The 18,141-nt window shown below is 39.2% G+C and overlaps 1 protein-coding gene across 1 annotated transcript in view; it reads left to right on the top strand.

The window, feature by feature from the left end:
* The window catches only part of SCN11A (sodium voltage-gated channel alpha subunit 11), a 73,022-nt gene extending 55,579 nt beyond the window's left edge, over positions 1 to 17,443 (top strand). The window contains exons 21-27 of the mRNA XM_031686803.2: positions 971 to 1,072; positions 1,551 to 1,820; positions 2,513 to 2,566; positions 5,160 to 5,297; positions 10,269 to 10,373; positions 12,651 to 12,921; positions 15,832 to 17,443. Coding sequence (XP_031542663.2) covers positions 971 to 1,072; positions 1,551 to 1,820; positions 2,513 to 2,566; positions 5,160 to 5,297; positions 10,269 to 10,373; positions 12,651 to 12,921; positions 15,832 to 16,856 — 1,965 coding nt within the window. The 3' untranslated portion in view covers positions 16,857 to 17,443. The remainder of the gene's footprint in view (positions 1 to 970; positions 1,073 to 1,550; positions 1,821 to 2,512; positions 2,567 to 5,159; positions 5,298 to 10,268; positions 10,374 to 12,650; positions 12,922 to 15,831) is intronic.
* Positions 17,444 to 18,141: the final 698 nt, after the last annotated feature.

Here is an 18,141-nt window from a genome sequence, read left to right as displayed (position 1 = left end):
TGCTGAGCAACTCCCCTTCCAAGCTGAGCCTCTGAAGGCTCTGCATAATCAGTAAGAACAGCCAGAGATCTGCAAGTAGTGGTCTTCAGTTTAAGCTCAGCTTATTTGTTAAATTTTAATGTAATGTGCTCACAGAGTTTACCCATCCTCAGTTCTGTTCCATTGGGAAGAAGTATGTTGGGAGAGAAAATTGGATTCAGTTTCCCAAAAAGGAGCTATTTTGAGTGAGGGGAAATATTAGCAAAGAATTATTATTTCTTTGTAATTTCTTATTTTGATATCATTTCAAACTGACAGAATAGTAGCAAGAAGTAGTGTAAAGAACCCCTTATACTCTTTCCCCAGATTCACCAGTAATTAACATTTCACCCCATTTGCTTTATCATTTTTGCTCTATTGTTTTCCTAAACTGCTGGAGATTAAGCTGTATGCACCATGCTCCTTTACCTGTCAATATTTCAGTGTGTATTTCCTAAGAACAAAGGTATTATCTCACACAGTCTCAATACAGTTATCAAAATTAGGAAATTTATCATGATCCAATACTAAAACCCACATCCATTTTCAAATTTGGTCAGTTGTCACAAGGTCCTTTATGGCTACTTCTCCCTGCCCACCCACCATCACCTTTCACCCAACCCTAATCCAGGATTCAACTCAGGACCCCTCATGATGTATCATTGTCGTGTCTCTGTGGTTTCCTTTAATTCACATCAATTTCTCAGCTTTTCTGTGTTAAACAAATAATGTAAATGCATTCTCACCTAGATGGGCAGTAGCTTTGCCAGACAAGGAGAAAATTAGCCTCTCTTCCTGCTTTCCCCTTCCAGCAGGGTCTGGCTGGTTTCTGTGTCTGGGTAATCCACTGTGGCCATAATGCTTTTGCCTCTCAGACGGAGGGTTCTCAGCCCCCTGCACGCTTTTCTGGGCATCAAGTTGGGTGCACTACCTGTGACTTCTTTTCCACCAGGTCTCTGTGACCAGTCTCATTGATTTAAAGGGCTTGAAGTCCTTCCGGACTCTACGAGCCCTGAGGCCCCTGCGAGCACTGTCCCAGTTTGAAGGAATGAAGGTACGTTCGTCACATGGATGGGAGGGAGATCAGCTAGCAGGGAAGGGAGGAGAGGCCGATCGCTCTTCTTGGTCTGGACTCCTTAAATTGCCAGACTTTTCCTGGACCCTTCCCAACCAGCCCACTGCTTAGAATTTCAGGGATGGAGAAGAGTCTAAGACACAGCCTTCATCCTAAAAGCACTTCTGTGACAGCCGAGACAGTCTGTGGCCGCCCTTTAACCCCAGAGCAAGTGTCCCATAAATCTCCAACACTGTCATCAGAGTACAATTCTCAAGTGATCCTCAGTGGCAACAGAAAGGACCCGTGACATATGGGGCTGAGAGCAGGGCTTGCCTTGGGGTGGGTGGTCAGGGTTGGAAAGTAAAGATGAAACTCCAAGAGGTCCAGTCCCACACATCAGGGCGATCCTGGGAGGTCAAGAGCTTGGTGAGTCTCACACACCTGTTATGCTTTTCTTCTGTTTTGTCTCCTGAAGGTGGTCGTTAATGCTCTAGTAGGTGCCATACCTGCCATTCTGAACGTTTTGCTTGTCTGTCTCATTTTCTGGCTCATATTTTGTATCCTGGGAGTAAATTTGTTTTCTGGAAAATTTGGAAGATGTGTTAATGTAACCGGCGCAAACTCAGTTATAGATTACAAAATTGTTGCAAACCGAAGTCAATGTGAAGAAAAGTACCACTACTGGAGCACCCCGCAAGTCAACTTTGACAATGTGGGAATGGCTTACCTCGCCCTGCTGCAAGTGGTAAGTTCTGTTGGTATGTGTTTCACTTTGGGGAAAGAAACCTTAAAAGAATCATAATCATTCCTCAGCTAATAAAAATACAGTGACTCTATTGAGATTCCATAGAAGCAAATCCCAATTTTTTTATGTGGAAGCTAATACCCTCTGGAATTGTTCCCCACTGAGCATCTCCAACTTTATTGTCTGCTGAGCCTCAACCTTCAAGTGATGCCCTCTAAGCACCCTGTATATGCCACCTGTACCATATAGTGGTTCCTTGCTCTCCAGAGCTCCAGCCAGAGAACTGTGGAACCTCAGATGCTAAGCCATGCCATTAGTAACAGTTGCCTGTTGGAAGTTGGTCCCAGATCAAACCCTGGTCTCAAAATCTTGGACAGATAGTGCAAACAGATTATGGCATCAGGAAAGAGTCTTAATCAGGCTCTTTTCAACAGTTGGTCCATAGATTCTCTAGCAGTTTTTAAGGCAAAAGTTTCTCTTGTTTTTAAACTTTTTATCTTGCACAAGTGAAGAAGAAAACAAACCCAAGGCACCTATCCTTGAATTTCCTTCTGCTTTTCTTTTATGTGGATATGCTGTCCTGGAAAGGTAGAACATCATCTTACATGCATCTGCCCACTGGCTTTTGCATGGCACTTGTCTGGTGATGGCAAGTCTATAATTGTGTTGATATTTCTCTGCTTTTGTTGTAGGCAACATTTAAGGGCTGGATGGAAATTATGTATGCAGCTGTTGATTCCAGAGAGGTGAGCCTGTGTTCTACCATGTTTTAGAGTGCTAGGATCAAATCAAGAATATCATGATGACATGGACAGTCCAGAGAGCTTCCTGTATCATAGTTCCAGTGGGCAGGGTTCTTCATCTTGTTTTCATTAGGCCAAACACTATGAAACAGTGATAAAAAAAAAAGGGTGTTCGTCCTGCCGTGAGTATTACATGCTCGCATGCTCCAAAGTCCAGTCTTCTTTCTCTATAGTGACCAAGAAGAAACCACTCATGTAGGAGATGGAGCCAGAAGCAACAGAATTACAGGATGCCTTTATTTCCCTCTCTCACCTCTTCTTCAATTGAGTGGACAGGCAGAAGCCACATTTCAAAGGGTACTTGCTCTCTTAAGGTGGCAGAACCTTAAGATTGGACTCAGTCTGAACAAGAGGGACCCTTCCAATGGCTTCAGGCTGCCCAGAGACTAAGGGGGTTTCTAGTAATTGTCAGCTGTTACATTCTAGTTAAATAAAAAGTGATCATGGATTCCCAGTTAGAAGAGTACTCAACAATCTAGTCCATTTCTATTTCCCAGTTGGGGAAACAGGAATAGAAAGAAAGAGTGCTGTCTGAAGTCGTAGTGCTAACAAATGGTAAAATCAAGAATGGAATCAGCATTGTAGTTTGTTTTACTATCATCACATAGGTATATGCTATTGTTTGAGAATGTGCCCAGTTGATGGCTGGCACATAGTAGGTGTTCAATACATGTGAGCTGATAGTGGCAGTAGAAGTGGTATAGGTGTGTTATAGTAGTAGTAGGGGCAATTTATAACAAAGGAAATATTTTTAAATATTAATATGCTTATTTTTTGTCTAAATACGTGATTTTCACCTTAATTTACCTTAGATATCCATCTGCCTTGAGGCAGAGATGGGGATGGGGAGGAAGTCTTCTGTTTGATAGAAGTAGTATGTGTCTTACATATGCTCTCTGAATGAATGACAGGTGGGTGGAGGTGTGCCTATCCTGATGCTGGTCCTGGGACATTCTAACTGGTGTGTACTGGCTTTCAGCATGATGGCCCTTGTCTGTGTAGTCACAGAGCATCCTGGTGGTAACAAATGCAAGCCTTTCTCCTCCTTCAACTCCTCCTGGCTTCAAGCACTGTCCTTCTGCCATATTCTTCACATGGTCCCTTGGCCCAGCAGTCCACTCCTATCCCTTGCTTTTAAGCCATGGCAAGCCCGTGGCTATCAACTCCACGTCCAAGCCACATGAAAACTGAAAAAGCTTCAAGAGACCTCTGTCTACCCAATTATGCTACTCCATCCTCTTAAGTCATCCTGCCTGCCCAGTTTATCCCAGGCCTTCCCAGCAGTACTTTTCTCTTAGAAAAATACCAAAGTTGAACCAGAACACACACTCTTTGCCCTCCATGTTCCCCTCAATTTACTAGACCCCAAGTTCCCGCTCCAAACCCAAAGAAGGAAAAGTCTCAGGACACACATCTCGTAGCTCCGATGTTCTCTGCCTCTCTATTTCTCTTTCTGACAATTCCCTGGGTACAAGTGAGGTCAGCTTTTGTCTGTTCCTCTTTCTATCTGAATCTCCCTTTGCAAGATTACTAGCCTGCTGCATAATCTTATTTTAAATGTCAGATGCTGAATATTAATTCTTTCTTCCCATTACATTATTTCTAGACTAATGCTTACCCTTAATTCAAACAAGTAGATGCCTCAAGAAAACTGGGACTAAGGTCAGGTACTCTTCAAGACAAAAGAGAAAAATCATTGTTTCAAATATTTACCTCTATCACACTAGTCTATGTGGTGGATTTTGCATAACATACCATAAGTACATTCAACAGATGAGAGAGCCATCAACACTCATCTCTATCTTTGAATGTGATCAGGGGAAAGAAAAGAGAAATGCTCCCACCACCTATCCCCAAGCTGAATAAAACCAACAACAATGTGAAAAACTTGGACAAAAAAGATCTCAGATGCTGTTGGTCACACCTTGACCAAGGGAGCTTGGTTGTAGTCCATTTGTGTCCATTCTGGAGCTTGATGATTCATTCATTCATTAATAGATTCATTCAATGTATATGGAGAATCTACATGCCGTCAGCTAAGCCAGGGACTAGGAATTCAAGAGTGACAGGACACAAGTGCAGACTAAATACAACGGTGGGCTCTGCATGAAGGACGTAGCCATTCAACAAGAGTTGGTAGTCAATCTCCTCTGCCTGAGGTGAACATGCCCTTTCTCTGGTGGCCATCTCCAGTCTGACTCCCTCCAATTATGTGTCTGCATTGACATCCTAGAGACCTTTCCGAAGGTGACTGTGCCACTCCCCTCTCGCACAACCCTGCAATGATTCTCCATTGCTTGGAAGAAAAAGCCTAATCCTCCACCACATCCTCTCCCCACTTCAAGATACCACTCAAGCTGTGCAGGGGGAAACTAAAAGAGGGGAGGGGGCTCCCTGCAGGACCACGGCTAACTGGAGGAAGCTCAGTGGTTAATGCTGCTGAGAAACACTTTGATCCTCTGGACCAGGCAGTTCGGATAGCTTATCTTTTTCTCTAGTAATTGTTTTCTTCTCTCATTTAAAACACCCCAAACAGGAAGGACAGCAGCCAGCGTTTGAGGTGAACCTATATATGTACCTTTACTTCGTAGTTTTTATCATCTTTGGCTCATTCTTCACTCTGAATCTCTTTATTGGTGTTATTATTGACAACTTCAACCAGCAGCAGAAAAAGATAAGTATGGGGAGTGTCGGGATTTGGTATTTTCGCCTCTCTTCTCTGAAAAACTTGAATGGAGCATAAATCTGTTCTAGACTGTTGTGCAAAGCAGAGTTTATCATCTGCATGACAACAGAGAGGGAGCCTCCTGGAGCAGATTCTTGAAGATGTAGCTGAAAAGGGACTGAAAACAGCTGGGTTTTATTAAATCATTGTTTTTACTCTCCACTCTACCCTCTTAAACCAAGGACACTCTTGAATCCTAATTCAAAAACAACTACCAGGATTAGTATTTATGACATAGTAACCTTTTAAGTGTACCTTTGTTATCTAGGATAAAAAGCAGTATAGATGACCCCCAACTTAGGATAGTTCGACTTAGGAGTTTTCAACTTTATGATGATGCGAAAGTGATATGCGTTGAGTGGAAACCTTACTTCAGATTTTGAACTGTGGTCTTTTCCTGGGCTAGAGGTATGTGGTACTGTCCTCTCTCATGATGCTGGAAGGAGCAGCCACAGCTCCCAATCAGCCATGCGATCACAAGGGTAAACAGCCAATACACTTAAAAAACAACATTCCTATACCCATATGACCATTCTGTTTTTCACTTTCAGTTCAGTATTCAATGAAGTGCATGAGCTATTCAACACTTCATTGTAAAACAGGCTTTGTGTCACATGATTTTGCCCATCTGTAGGCTAATGTAAGTGTTCTGAGCACCTTTAAGGGATGCTAGACTACACTGTGGTGTTCAGTAGGTTGTGTATTAAATGCATTTCCAACTTACAATGGGTTTATTGGGACGTAATCCCATTGTAAGTCCAGGAAGATCTGTAAACTCTTTCAGTAAACTGGTGTCCCATGTTGAGATTACATGTTATTTTTAATTTTGTGGGTTCTCCTCGTCCCCATTAGTTATGAGTCCATGTCATGAGATCATCTTTGTCATGAGTCATGAGAATTTTAGGGGCTGAATTCCATCCCATGTTATGGATAGATCATAACTTGTCCTAATCAATCCCCCCATCTTAGGGACCCTTAGGTCATTTCCGAATTTTCTGCTCCTCTAAAATAATCATGAACATTCTTGAAATCCTCTCTGTGTATCTCTGATTATTTCCTTGGATAAATTCCTAGAATTTAAGGCATTAAAGATATATTGTCAAATGCTGTGCTTTTGTAAGCTGTGAAAGCTATGAAAGCTCCTTTTACAAGCTATGAAAATGCTTGTTTACTCTCTTCTCATCATTCTGATTTCTGTAATTTCTAATTGTCTTTTCTACCTTGATGGGTCAAAATCTTATCTCATAGTTTTACATTCATTTATTTATTAGCTCATTTGTGAGGTTCTATGCATTTTCATAGGTTGATGGTCATAAGTATTTCTTCCTTAAGCGTTATCTGGTTTTGATATTTATCTCTTTAAAATTGACATTATCATCTTTTTCTTATGTTTTTTATATAGTAAGTCCAGTTTGTGACTTGCCTCTTATGTTTTTGTAATGACATTTTTGACTTATATGTTTAGCATTTTTATGGAGTCACACTCTCAATCTGGTCCTTCTTGGCTTTTTTTCCTTTCATTTATATACTAATGGCATTTCTTAATCTTAAAATCAGGTAAATATTCACCTTTGATTTTCCTAATTGTTTTGTGGCTCTTTTTACTTTCTTCTGGTGAGCTTTTTTAATCCATCTAAAATGTACCTTGCTACTGCTCAGCTCTCTTAGTGTCTGCTGGGAGAGTCACAGTCCTTCAGCAATGATATCGCTACTGTGACTCGGGAATGTGCTATGAAGAGTCACCTCTGTAATATGCAGCTTGATTGCAATCAATACCTGCAATTTGAATGTCAGGCCTTGTGATTTTGGATTTAACCTTACATTTGAAATCACTGTTTTGATCAGTCCACAGCATCTTTGTTCTGTTTTGGTTTACTTTTTATTACAGAAAATGTCAAACATGCGTTAAGAGTATGGTAAAATGAACCTAAAATATCCTTCACTCAACACAACATTTATTAACTTAAGAACATCCTTATAGCATCTATGTCATTGCCCAATCCTGCCACTGTGTATTTTATAGAGCAGATCCAGGACATCATATCATTTCATTCACAAATATTTCAGAACATATCTCTTCTTAAACATAATTACAATGCCATCATCACACCTAAAAAGTTTAATATGAATTCTCTAAATTCATCAACTACCTCTAGTCTTTTATGTCCTTCAAATATTAATTCTTTCATTGATTGATATTAAAGTTCGTTTCTGCTCAAATCAAGATTCAAATGAGTTCTTCCCATTTGATGACTTCCTTGCTGTCTGGAATGACAGTATGCTCTAGGCTTAGTTGGTATCCTTCCTGCCCCAGATCTGGAATCAGCCGTCTCTTTAAGTAGGGCTGGTTTTGCTGCAGGGGGTGGTGTTCCAAAACTACAGTCTGGAATGCTTGTTGTCATTGTTCTGAGGCTTTTTCAGTGGACAGAGCTACTTCAAATTTAGGTCTGCAAGGAAATATATCTGTGGAAGTATGAATACTGATCATTCAAATTCAGGACTCAAGGTTTTCACTTACCTAATACATCTGTATATCTTCTTTTCCTCACTGAAAAAACTGGTTCTCAGAAGGTGAATTTCCATAATTACTCATTTTCTTTATCCCACAATGCACACATGGGACAGTCTCAGAATAATAGTCTTAATATTATCAAGATGCATATGATTACCAAAGACACTTGTGTCTGCCAGGCATCTTGAAAATACCTGGTTAATTTCCAGGGCTATATTTTTTTCAAAAAGATTTTTTCTTACTGTGGCAAAATACTCATAAAATTTATCATCTTAACCATTTTTTAGTGCACAGTTAAGTGATATTAAATACATCCCAAGTGTTGTACAACCATCATCACCATCCACTTCTATAATTCTTCATCTTGTAAAACTGAAACTCTATACCCATTAAACAATAACTCCCCATTCTTCCCCCCAGCCCCTGGCAACTACCGTTCTGTTTTCTGTCTCCCATGATTTTGACTATGCTAAGTATCTCATGTAAGTAAAATCATACAGTGCTTGTCTTTTTGTGACTGGTTTATTTCATTCCACGTAATGTCTTTAAGGTTCATCTATGTTGTATATTGCAGAATTTCCTTCCTGTTTAAGACTGAATATTCCACTGTATGTATGTACCACATTTTGCTCATTCATTCATCTCTCAATGGACAATTGGGTTGCTTCCACATTTTAGCTATTGTGAATAAAGACCCTATGAACATGGAGACCCTACTTTCAGTTCTTTTGGGTCTGTACCCAAAAGTAAAATTGCTGGATCATATGGTTATATGTACAGTGTACAACAAAGGTTCTAATTTCTCTACATCCTCACCAACACCTGTTTTCTCTCTCTTTTTTTAATAATTGTCATTCTTATAGAGGTAAGGTGTCTCATTTTGGCTTTGATTTGCGTTTCCCTAATGATTAGTGGTGCTGAATATTTTTTTGTGTGTGCTTATTGGCCATTCATGTATCTCCTTTGGAGAAATGTCTATTCAAGCCCTTTGCCCATTTTTGAATCTGGTTGTTTGTCTTTTTGTTGTCATATTTTAGGAGTTCTCTCTATATTCTGGGTATTAGTCTCTTATCAGATACATGATTTGCAAGTATTTTCCCCATTCTGTGGGTTGCCTTCTTATACCATTGATAGTACCGTAGATGCACAAAATTTTAAAATTATTATGAAGTCCAATTTGTCTATTTTTCCTTTTGTCTTTTGAGTCATATCTAAGAAATCATTGCTAAATCTGATGTTGTGAAGCTTTTGTTCTGTGTTTTCTTCTTAGAGTTTTATTATTCTAGGTCTTATATTTATGTGTTTGATCCATTTTTGAGTTAATTTGTGTATATAGTGTTAGATAATCATTCAGCTTCATTCTTTTGCATGTTGATATCCAGTTTCCCTAGCATCATTTGTTTAAAAGACTGTCCTAGGACTGATTATTTTCGGTTCGAACTAGTAGCATAAATTCAAACCCCACACCCTCATCAAGGCAGGCTTGGATTCACAAATTATCAGGAAACACTAGGTTTTTACCCATAGTACAGACTGAAACAGTTTCCTGGTTGTCTTCCATTGCCGACAGATTTGGTTTTCTTCTTCAGCCTTTAATGGCAGCACTTGGAGAGTCCCAAACTCACTCAGGCTTCTTGGCCTAACCCCACTGCCTTTTCCCCATGACTCCATGTAGTTATTAAGCCCCAAGATTCTAATTTTTATAGAGATTAGCATATGCTCTTATGCCAACCATGGCTTCAGGACTAATTTACTACTCTGCCTTTTTGATCTCTCTTGATTTTTCAGACAATGGAGATTTTCCTTACTTTTGTGCAAGTTCAGCTATATATTTTAAAGGAATTCAGCATTTCTGGTTATTTCCCACCTACGCCCAAATTTCCAGAAATGAAAATCCTAGCTCATTTTTCTATTTTTTCTTCCTCAGTAGTGAAAACATTTAAAGCTCTGTTTTTTGTTTTTTTTTCTGAGAGGGGCTCTGGACAGATTTTATTAGTAGTGATACATGCATTCACATATTTAGGAGAATTTTTAATTGGTAGTTTGGAGGATTTTTTTTTGTTTAAATTTTTGTTACTAATTTCTGTTTTTGTTGCATGGTGGTTTGATTTATGCAACTTGAAATGTATTCAGTTTTTGTAAAGATTCTGTGATGTTTGTGAAGAATTTGTAATCTTTGTTTATATTATAAAAGTGAAATATAACTGATAAAAGTAACATTTCTTCTTTATTCCATCATTTAAAACCTGTTTCCTTTCAGCCCTCCCTTAGAGTCTCTTTTTGCTTCCCATTGGAATTTTAGGAATTGTTGATAGAAATGTAATATGACTTGAAAACTGTTTCTGAAAATTCAAAACTTATTTCCAAAAATCCATTAATGATAATTAGCTCTCATCTTCTCCATATACTTAGGTGGCCAAGACATTTTTATGACAGAAGAGCAGAAGAAATACTATAATGCAATGAAAAAACTAGGATCCAAAAAACCTCAAAGGCCCATTCCAAGGCCTCTGGTGAGAGCACTTAATTCTAAATACATAGATGCATTAAGTGGTTATGAGGAACCCAGATATCTGCAGTACCAGTCTTCTTTAATTTTTAAATTTATAGACTTTATCTAAGAACTCAATAGGAACCCAGATACACTGGTGTACGGCTCAAGTCGTTAGGAAAATTATACATTCCAATTCAACAGTATGATCCCGGGCAACAACTTTAGTTTGGTTTTTAGCAAGCACACAATAGGTGTTTAGTATATACTTATTGCAATGATGTGAATTTAGCAGTTGGTTTTAATTTAATCTTGGCCAATTTAAAATACATTTATAAGATCTTTTACCAGCTTCTTCTGGTGTGAAGTTGAGGTCATGCATACTCACTTCTACTTCACAAGTACTTATGACAAACTTTCTAGATGAGGAGCAGACAAACTTTTTCTGTTAAAGGTCAGACAGTAAATATTTTAGGCTTTGCAGGCCATGTGTTCTCTGCTGCTGCTACTAAACTCCACTGTTGCAGCACAAAATCAGACATTGATGATACAGAATAAATGTGCTTGACAGTGCTCCAGTACAAGTTTATTTATACACACTAAAAGTTGGATTTCATATAATTTTCATATGTCAAAATTTTATTCTTTTGAGTTTTTCCTCAAACATTTAAAAATGTAAAACCCATTCTGATCTCATGAGTTACAAAAACAGGTGATAAGCTTTAGGGCTCCTGGAGCAAAGTTTGAAAGACATCAACTTCTACTGCAGTCCCTACCTTCTTTCTTCTTCTTCTTTTTTTTTTTTTTAATTGAAGTATAGTCAGTTTACAATGTGTCAATTTCTGGTGTACAGTATACCTACCCTCTTTCTCCTCATTGCCCTTGCTTTCTCTGGCTGCTGTGATTCACTCTCTGGTTTTAATTCGTTTCAGTACTGATGCTGTTGAACTCCACATCTGCATTCCAGCTCTCTGCTTGAGCTCCAGACCTACACCTCTAACTGCCCATGTCCCTTAGATGTCCCACTGGCACCTCAGACTCCAAGTGCCTGGGACAGATCTATCCTCTCCCCCCAAAACTCCTCATCCTCTGTTCTCTGATTGTTTGAATGCTCCACGAACCAGAAATGACAGCCTCAGCCTTAACTTTCCCATAACCTACTCCATTCAAACAGTCTCTGACTCCTGCTTCTACTTCCATATTAGTTCTGAAACCTAAATGCTCATGTCCTTCCCCATTGTTAACCACCAAAAACCAACATCATTTTTTGCCTGGATTACCTTAACAGATACCTGGGATTATAAAGGTGAATTCTTAGGGGTTTATGAGGTTTCTAAATAGAATACTGTATGTTTACTTAGATTGGATAATATATAATATAAAATAGTGTAATATATTCATACATTGTAAAAATGTATATCCAAGAATGCCATACAATATCAGTGTCTGAGTTTGTGTTTAAGAACAGTTCTCCACCTAAATAAAGAACAAAGTAGTACCTTATAGAAGTTAGATTAAAGAAAATAGTGGAATAATTGAGTCATTTCACTGCACATGGTAGATTAGGCAGACAGACTTAAGGTAGAACCTGTACCAGAGCAATCAGCACATCCTTACCTTGGAGCAGGCCATCCATGCACAAACCAATATGCAAGTTTACCAACAGTGATAACGTGAAATAATCAGTTTTTCTGTTTCCACTTTTAGTAATCATTGGATCACAATCCCATTTATCTAGCTTTATCTTCAAGTGAACAAGAATTAGAAAGCTGGCATTCAAGAATTGCTTGAATACAGAGTTTTGGTTAAGTATAAGGTCTGATTATTCTGAACTGACAAATGGAGCTTTGGAGATGTTAATTCCATTTTGCCCAACATAATTATGTCAGCAGATAGTCTCTGTATTAATATTATTGAAGTCAAAATATAGAAGCAGATGAAGTATAGAGACTAGAGTTCCTTTTTTACTAATAGTTCAACATGAGCTGTTTTATTTCAGCAAAACGATGTCATCCACTACATCAAAGTTGTGTTATTACTAAAAAAATTTTTTTTGCTTTTTGTTTTAAAATGGAATGAACACATAAGCCTACAGCTTAAAACCAGTAATCTAATTAAATTTAAATGAAAAAATATATATAGAAGAATTTCCTGCCCTTTAAAAGGGGTCTGTACATTTTCCAATAAACTGCTTTAATTGTAAGAGAGGACAGATTCTGTTATATGTGCCTTTTATGTATGTGATTTCATTTCTACAACTCAAAATGATCTATGATTCCTTTTTATTTTTTTCCCTCAGAACAAATGCCAGGGTCTTGTGTTTGACCTGGTCACGAGCCAGGTCTTTGACATCATCATCATCATCCTCATTCTCCTCAACATGATTAGCATGATGGCTGAATCATATGGCCAGCCCGATCACAAGAAACTCATCCTTGAGCATCTCAACCTGGCCTTTGTGGTCATCTTTACAATTGAGTGTCTCATCAAAATCTTCGCTTTGAGACAGTACTACTTCGCCAATGGCTGGAATTTATTTGATTGTGTGATCGTGATCCTTTCTATTGTTAGTAAGTAAAACTGGCAGCCAGAAGGGCTTTAATTTGAGAATCAGAGGTAAACTTGTAAATCTTTTCATTTGGAAGTGTGTCCAAAGTATCCACAAGGCAGAAAATTAGACTTAATGTGATTTTTGTAAAAATAGGTGAACTAATACCATTCTCTTCTGGGAAGTAGCTAGGAGGTACAGTGATTTCCATTCCCTTGACTGTCTACCCAGTTAATTAATTATGTGCATAATTTATTCAATGGAGACAGACAAAATTAAGATGACTTAAAAAGTTTTATGGCATTACTTGCTTTATCCATGGAATTGAGTCAAGATTCTACCTTCCTTGTGCAACTATAAGCCCTAATGAGCATTTTGTTTGTTTGTTTTAAGAATTTGACATTTAATTTCCATGTTTTTGCATAGTTCAAAATCCATGTGGGTATCAGATCACAATTACTGTGCCCCATGACATTGCCAGGACTTCCTTTACCTCCTCCTTGTGCAGGGCCTTCAGGACCCAGTCTCAATTAGGCTCCCAAAAATGTGTCATAAGGACAAGTAATGCTTTCTCTTTATTCTGTATCCCAAGTCAACTTAAACCACTTGTCTAAACAGTGTGAATTACACTTGTCTCAACAGCTTGGACCCTATTCACCAACCAGCCTCACTCAATAATCAGTATATTTTTCTCAACTACAGACAGGAATTAACTGTAAGGTTTATGGAAGAAGAATAAAGGAAAAAAGAGGATTATTGCCATGTACTTTTCTATAAAACAGACACACACCAACTTTGAAATTGAATTCTTTATTACTAAACTATACAGTTTTACTCTGGGTTTTTGAAGTCTACTTTTAACTAAACCAATAATTTGACTTTTTTTTAACTATGTAAAACTGCCCAGGGGCCCTTCTCATAGTTCTAAAAGCAATGGAGACAATGAAAACTGATTTCACAAGTGGAAGGTCTTGGGCTAATCTCAGAAGGGTTGCATTAAACAGATAAACTGGATCAAAATATTTTGGTTCCTATCGCTACCACAGCAATGCAGATGTTTCAGAGACCAAGAAAATGGTACAGTTCATGGGTCTATTCTGGTTTCTAAGCCATGAAGTTTATGGAGATAAAGTTTAGTGATAGATGCTTCCACATGTTTATGATTAAATAAGGCTGTTGTTAATCTTTAGTCAATTCCAAGCAAGTACTGGTGAAATTGACAGCAGCAATGAAAATGATAATAGGATGAGTTTGAGGCAGCCCTCAGAGAGCTTAAAAAGCTCTCCCTCCAATATACAGAGAACAATTCATTCATTCCACTATTTATTGAACTCCTTCCAGGCAGTGCCAGGCATTGTAGAGTTCACGGAACTATCTCTGACTTCTGTCCTTTGAACAACTTATAGGCAATTGCAGCTGCACTGCATAGCACTGTAGAGCAGCTTGCTCCAACAGATGAGAAAATCCACACATTATGCCAAATCCTACTCACCAACGTGGACAGCATTTTATATGCTTTTGCCAGATGGTCTGCTATCCAACACTTAGCCTCTCTGCATTTTCTCACATTCTCTCCTAAGCTTTTGAAGAAATACAAAATGAGTGGAAGTCAAAGTGAATCTCTCTAGGAATTAAAAATCCAGTGGAAGTATTAAGATCTACCACCTTAATGGGTCAGAAAAAGAGAGAGAAGTTAATTGAACACAAAATCATATGTTACACAGAAGAATTGAGCTCAGAGGAAGGACAGATTACTGTGGACTTGATTACTCAAAAGAAATTCATGGAGGCAGTGGGCCTTGAAGGATAGACCTCCTCCAGTTGTTACTTAGTCGATGCTTGGTAGGTTCCACATCTCATCAGAGTTGGTTGCCCAATGAGCATATGAATTAAACTTCCTTGGCACATTTGGGCAGCCAATGAAGTATATCATCAACTAGTTCTCTTCAGTCAACAAGTGATGGCAGATAGTTTTGGCTAAAGTCATTAGAGGATCCTCAGAGCAAAAACAAGGCCAGATCTACACAAGGCAGGCGTGCTCCAGCCATTCTGTAATATTTGGGCCAAAATATGAGTTCTTTTTAAATCCTTGTATTACTTGCTTGCAGAGCAAGCAATGAGAAAACAAGATGACATTTTAGGCCAAATATTCAGCAGTCTGCCGAAACCTCTGCTTGAGATGTCATTTCTGGGGTGTCTGCAACAATGGAGAAACTATCTCCAGTTTAATCCCTTAAGCTTTTTGACTTTGGACTTCCAGGAGTCCTTGGAATGAGCGTATTGGCAAATATGAGAGATCCATGGCAGCTTCAGCCAAAAGATAAACATTCCCAATACCACCCTCTTCCTCCAGTCCTGTCCTCTCCTGCAGCAGGCTGCATCCAAGTCCCTCTATAATAATAAGAACTTGTTTGTTTAAGAAACTTTGGGGTTAAGGGCTGTACAGTTTCCTCTGATAGCTCAGGCTCAAGCCAACCTTCAGTAGCAGAAATTTCTTCTTGCATTCTAATCTAAATGACTGCATCCGTAGTTTATCTGCTTTCCATTCTGTTTATATAATAAATATGGAAAACTATTATATATGTTACCCCATGAGTGACTTTAAATGCCCAATATAGACAAATGTACTTCAAGTGCCTAAGATAACTCACAAAATAGCCTTTCATAAACTGTTTCATTTCTTTTCCTTGGATGTCGTTGTACTTTAGACCTGTCTCATCTAAAACAGTATGACCCTTGGAAATTATTTTCCACTTTTAAGGTGCAGATATATATATTCCCTGATATGGGTAAAATTTTTAAAATTTTGTACAGAGATTAAAACATAATGATAAAAAGTTAGTTCCACTCATTATCCATGGTAGGAGAGACAGGCAAGGTCTAAAGCCAGTCGACATGCTGGAAATTGATTGAACCTTCTCCTTCTCTTAAGGTACAATGATTTCCGCCTTGGAGAACCAGGAGCACATTCCTTTCCCTCCAACACTCTTCAGAATTATCCGCTTGGCCCGGATTGGCCGAATCCTGAGACTCGTTCGGGCAGCACGAGGAATCAGAACTCTCCTTTTTGCTCTGATGATGTCCCTTCCCTCTCTATTCAATATCGGTCTTCTACTCTTTCTGGTTATGTTTATTTATGCCATTTTTGGTATGAACTGTTTTTACAAAGTAAAGCCAGGGTCTGGAATTGATGACATATTCAACTTTCAGACTTTTGTAGGCAGCATGCTCTGCCTCTTTCAGATAACCACATCAGCAGGCTGGGATGCCCTCCTCAACCCCATGTTGCAATCAGAAGACTTATGTAACCCTAAGTCAGAAAACTGTCACTTATCTACCATAGCCATAGCCTACTTCGTTAGTTACATCATCATCTCCTTTCTCATCGTTGTCAACATGTATATTGCTGTGATTCTAGAGAATTTCAATACAGCCACTGAAGAAAGTGAGGACCCATTGGGGGAAGATGACTTTGAAATGTTCTACGAAGTCTGGGAAAAGTTTGACCCAGAAGCAACACAGTTTATCAGATATTCTTCCCTTTCTGACTTTGCTGATGCCCTTCCTGAGCCTTTGCGTGTGGCAAAGCCAAATAGGTACCAATTTTTAGTAATGGACTTGCCCATGGTGAGCGGAGATCGCCTCCATTGCCTGGATATTCTCTTTGCTTTCACCACTAGGGTACTTGGAGAGTCCAGTGGCCTGGATAGCATGAAAGCAGTGATGGAGGAGAAGTTCATGGAAGCCAACCCTTTCAAGAAGTTATATGAACCCATAGTCACTACCACCAAAAGGAAGGAAGAAGAACGATGTGCTGCTGTTATTCAGAAGGCCTTTCGAAAGTACAAGATGACCAAGTGTGCCTTGGAAGACAGGCCTCATTCACCTCTCCAGGTGCTCTGCAACGGGGACTTGTCCAGCTCTGGGGCCACCGAGGGCAAGGTCCACTATGACTGAGCCCCTCACCTCCACCCCTACCTCACAGCCTTGCCTCCAGCCTCTGAGCTCCAAGGGATCCACAGCTCAGTGTGGAACAAGCAGTGGACTTACTGAACTAGACATTCCATTTTTTTCCAGGCTAAAAGAAATGATATTTCAGGATTCACTTCAAATGGTTCTTATAGAGACTTCCTGACTACAACCACTGGTACTGTTTTAGTAAGGAAAAAGGCCCTAGAAAGGGCTGGAGAGGACACACTAATGTGAGGATTGAAACACAGCTCAAATTATGGCAAAAGAAAAGGATAAGAAACCAAAACAAACAAACAAACACACACATTAAATTTTTAAATTGTGTTTTTCCAGATGCTCCTTAATATCCAATACCTTTGCCTGATGTTTTTCCCAGTAAAAGTATGTGGCTTATCACATATAACTCTTCTGCATGCTAAGTGAAAATTCAAAACCTGCCAATAAGTAAATAGCTTATTACAGATTTTTTTTACCAACATTAAATACTTCAGGCTTTTTTTTTCAAGCCTCCTAAAAGCATGATCGTGACTTATCAGTACCACTCTATCTTTCACCAGCTGCAATCTGTTATATATATTTGGAAAATAAATAAATAAATGAGACTTTGAGTTTGCAATTCATTCAGATTGCTTAGTGGCTCTGCGAGTAGTAGTTTAAATGTGGTGCTTTGCTTGGAATTAAACGTGGGAGCCAGCGACATGTGGGTAAGAGTATAACAGTTGCTCTTCAGGAAAAAAAAAAAAGCCATGATTTGTAGCATCTACTGATTTCTGTGGTGAATGCTCCCATCACAGCAAATTTCAAGCTACTAACGTGATGTTTCTGAACGTAGAGTTGGGAAGAGGCGTCCACCATCAGTTCTCATGAGCTGGCTCGAGCTGGCTCAGCACACCGCTGGCTGGAACCAGAACGATGGTCTCACTTGCCTCTGGTTAAAATATCTGCAATGGGCACCTTGCATGGAAAGAGCACTCTCTTAGAACACCTGGACCCCACAGGTGGGAAAGCCGTAAGATGTACTGCTTAGCCAGTAATCTCAGCCATTTGATGAGCCGTTCACTCAGTTCTGGCTGAATGTCTGCATGAAACTCAGCCCAGAGAACAACCCAGGTATATCAGAAGGGCCTGGCCCCAGGAGCAGCCCAGCACCTCTCTAAAAATTGGAGATGCCCAGAAACCAAACAAGACATTAGGCTGTCAGCCCCCAAAGAGACTGGATTGAGGGCAAAGAACTACATTGTGATAATTTAGACACAGAGGAAAATCCTGC

The sequence above is a fragment of the Vicugna pacos genome, chromosome 17, assembly GCF_048564905.1.
Source record: "Vicugna pacos chromosome 17, VicPac4, whole genome shotgun sequence".
Classification (NCBI taxonomy): Eukaryota; Metazoa; Chordata; class Mammalia; order Artiodactyla; family Camelidae; genus Vicugna; species Vicugna pacos.
This window is presented reverse-complemented; position numbering and strand designations above follow the sequence as displayed.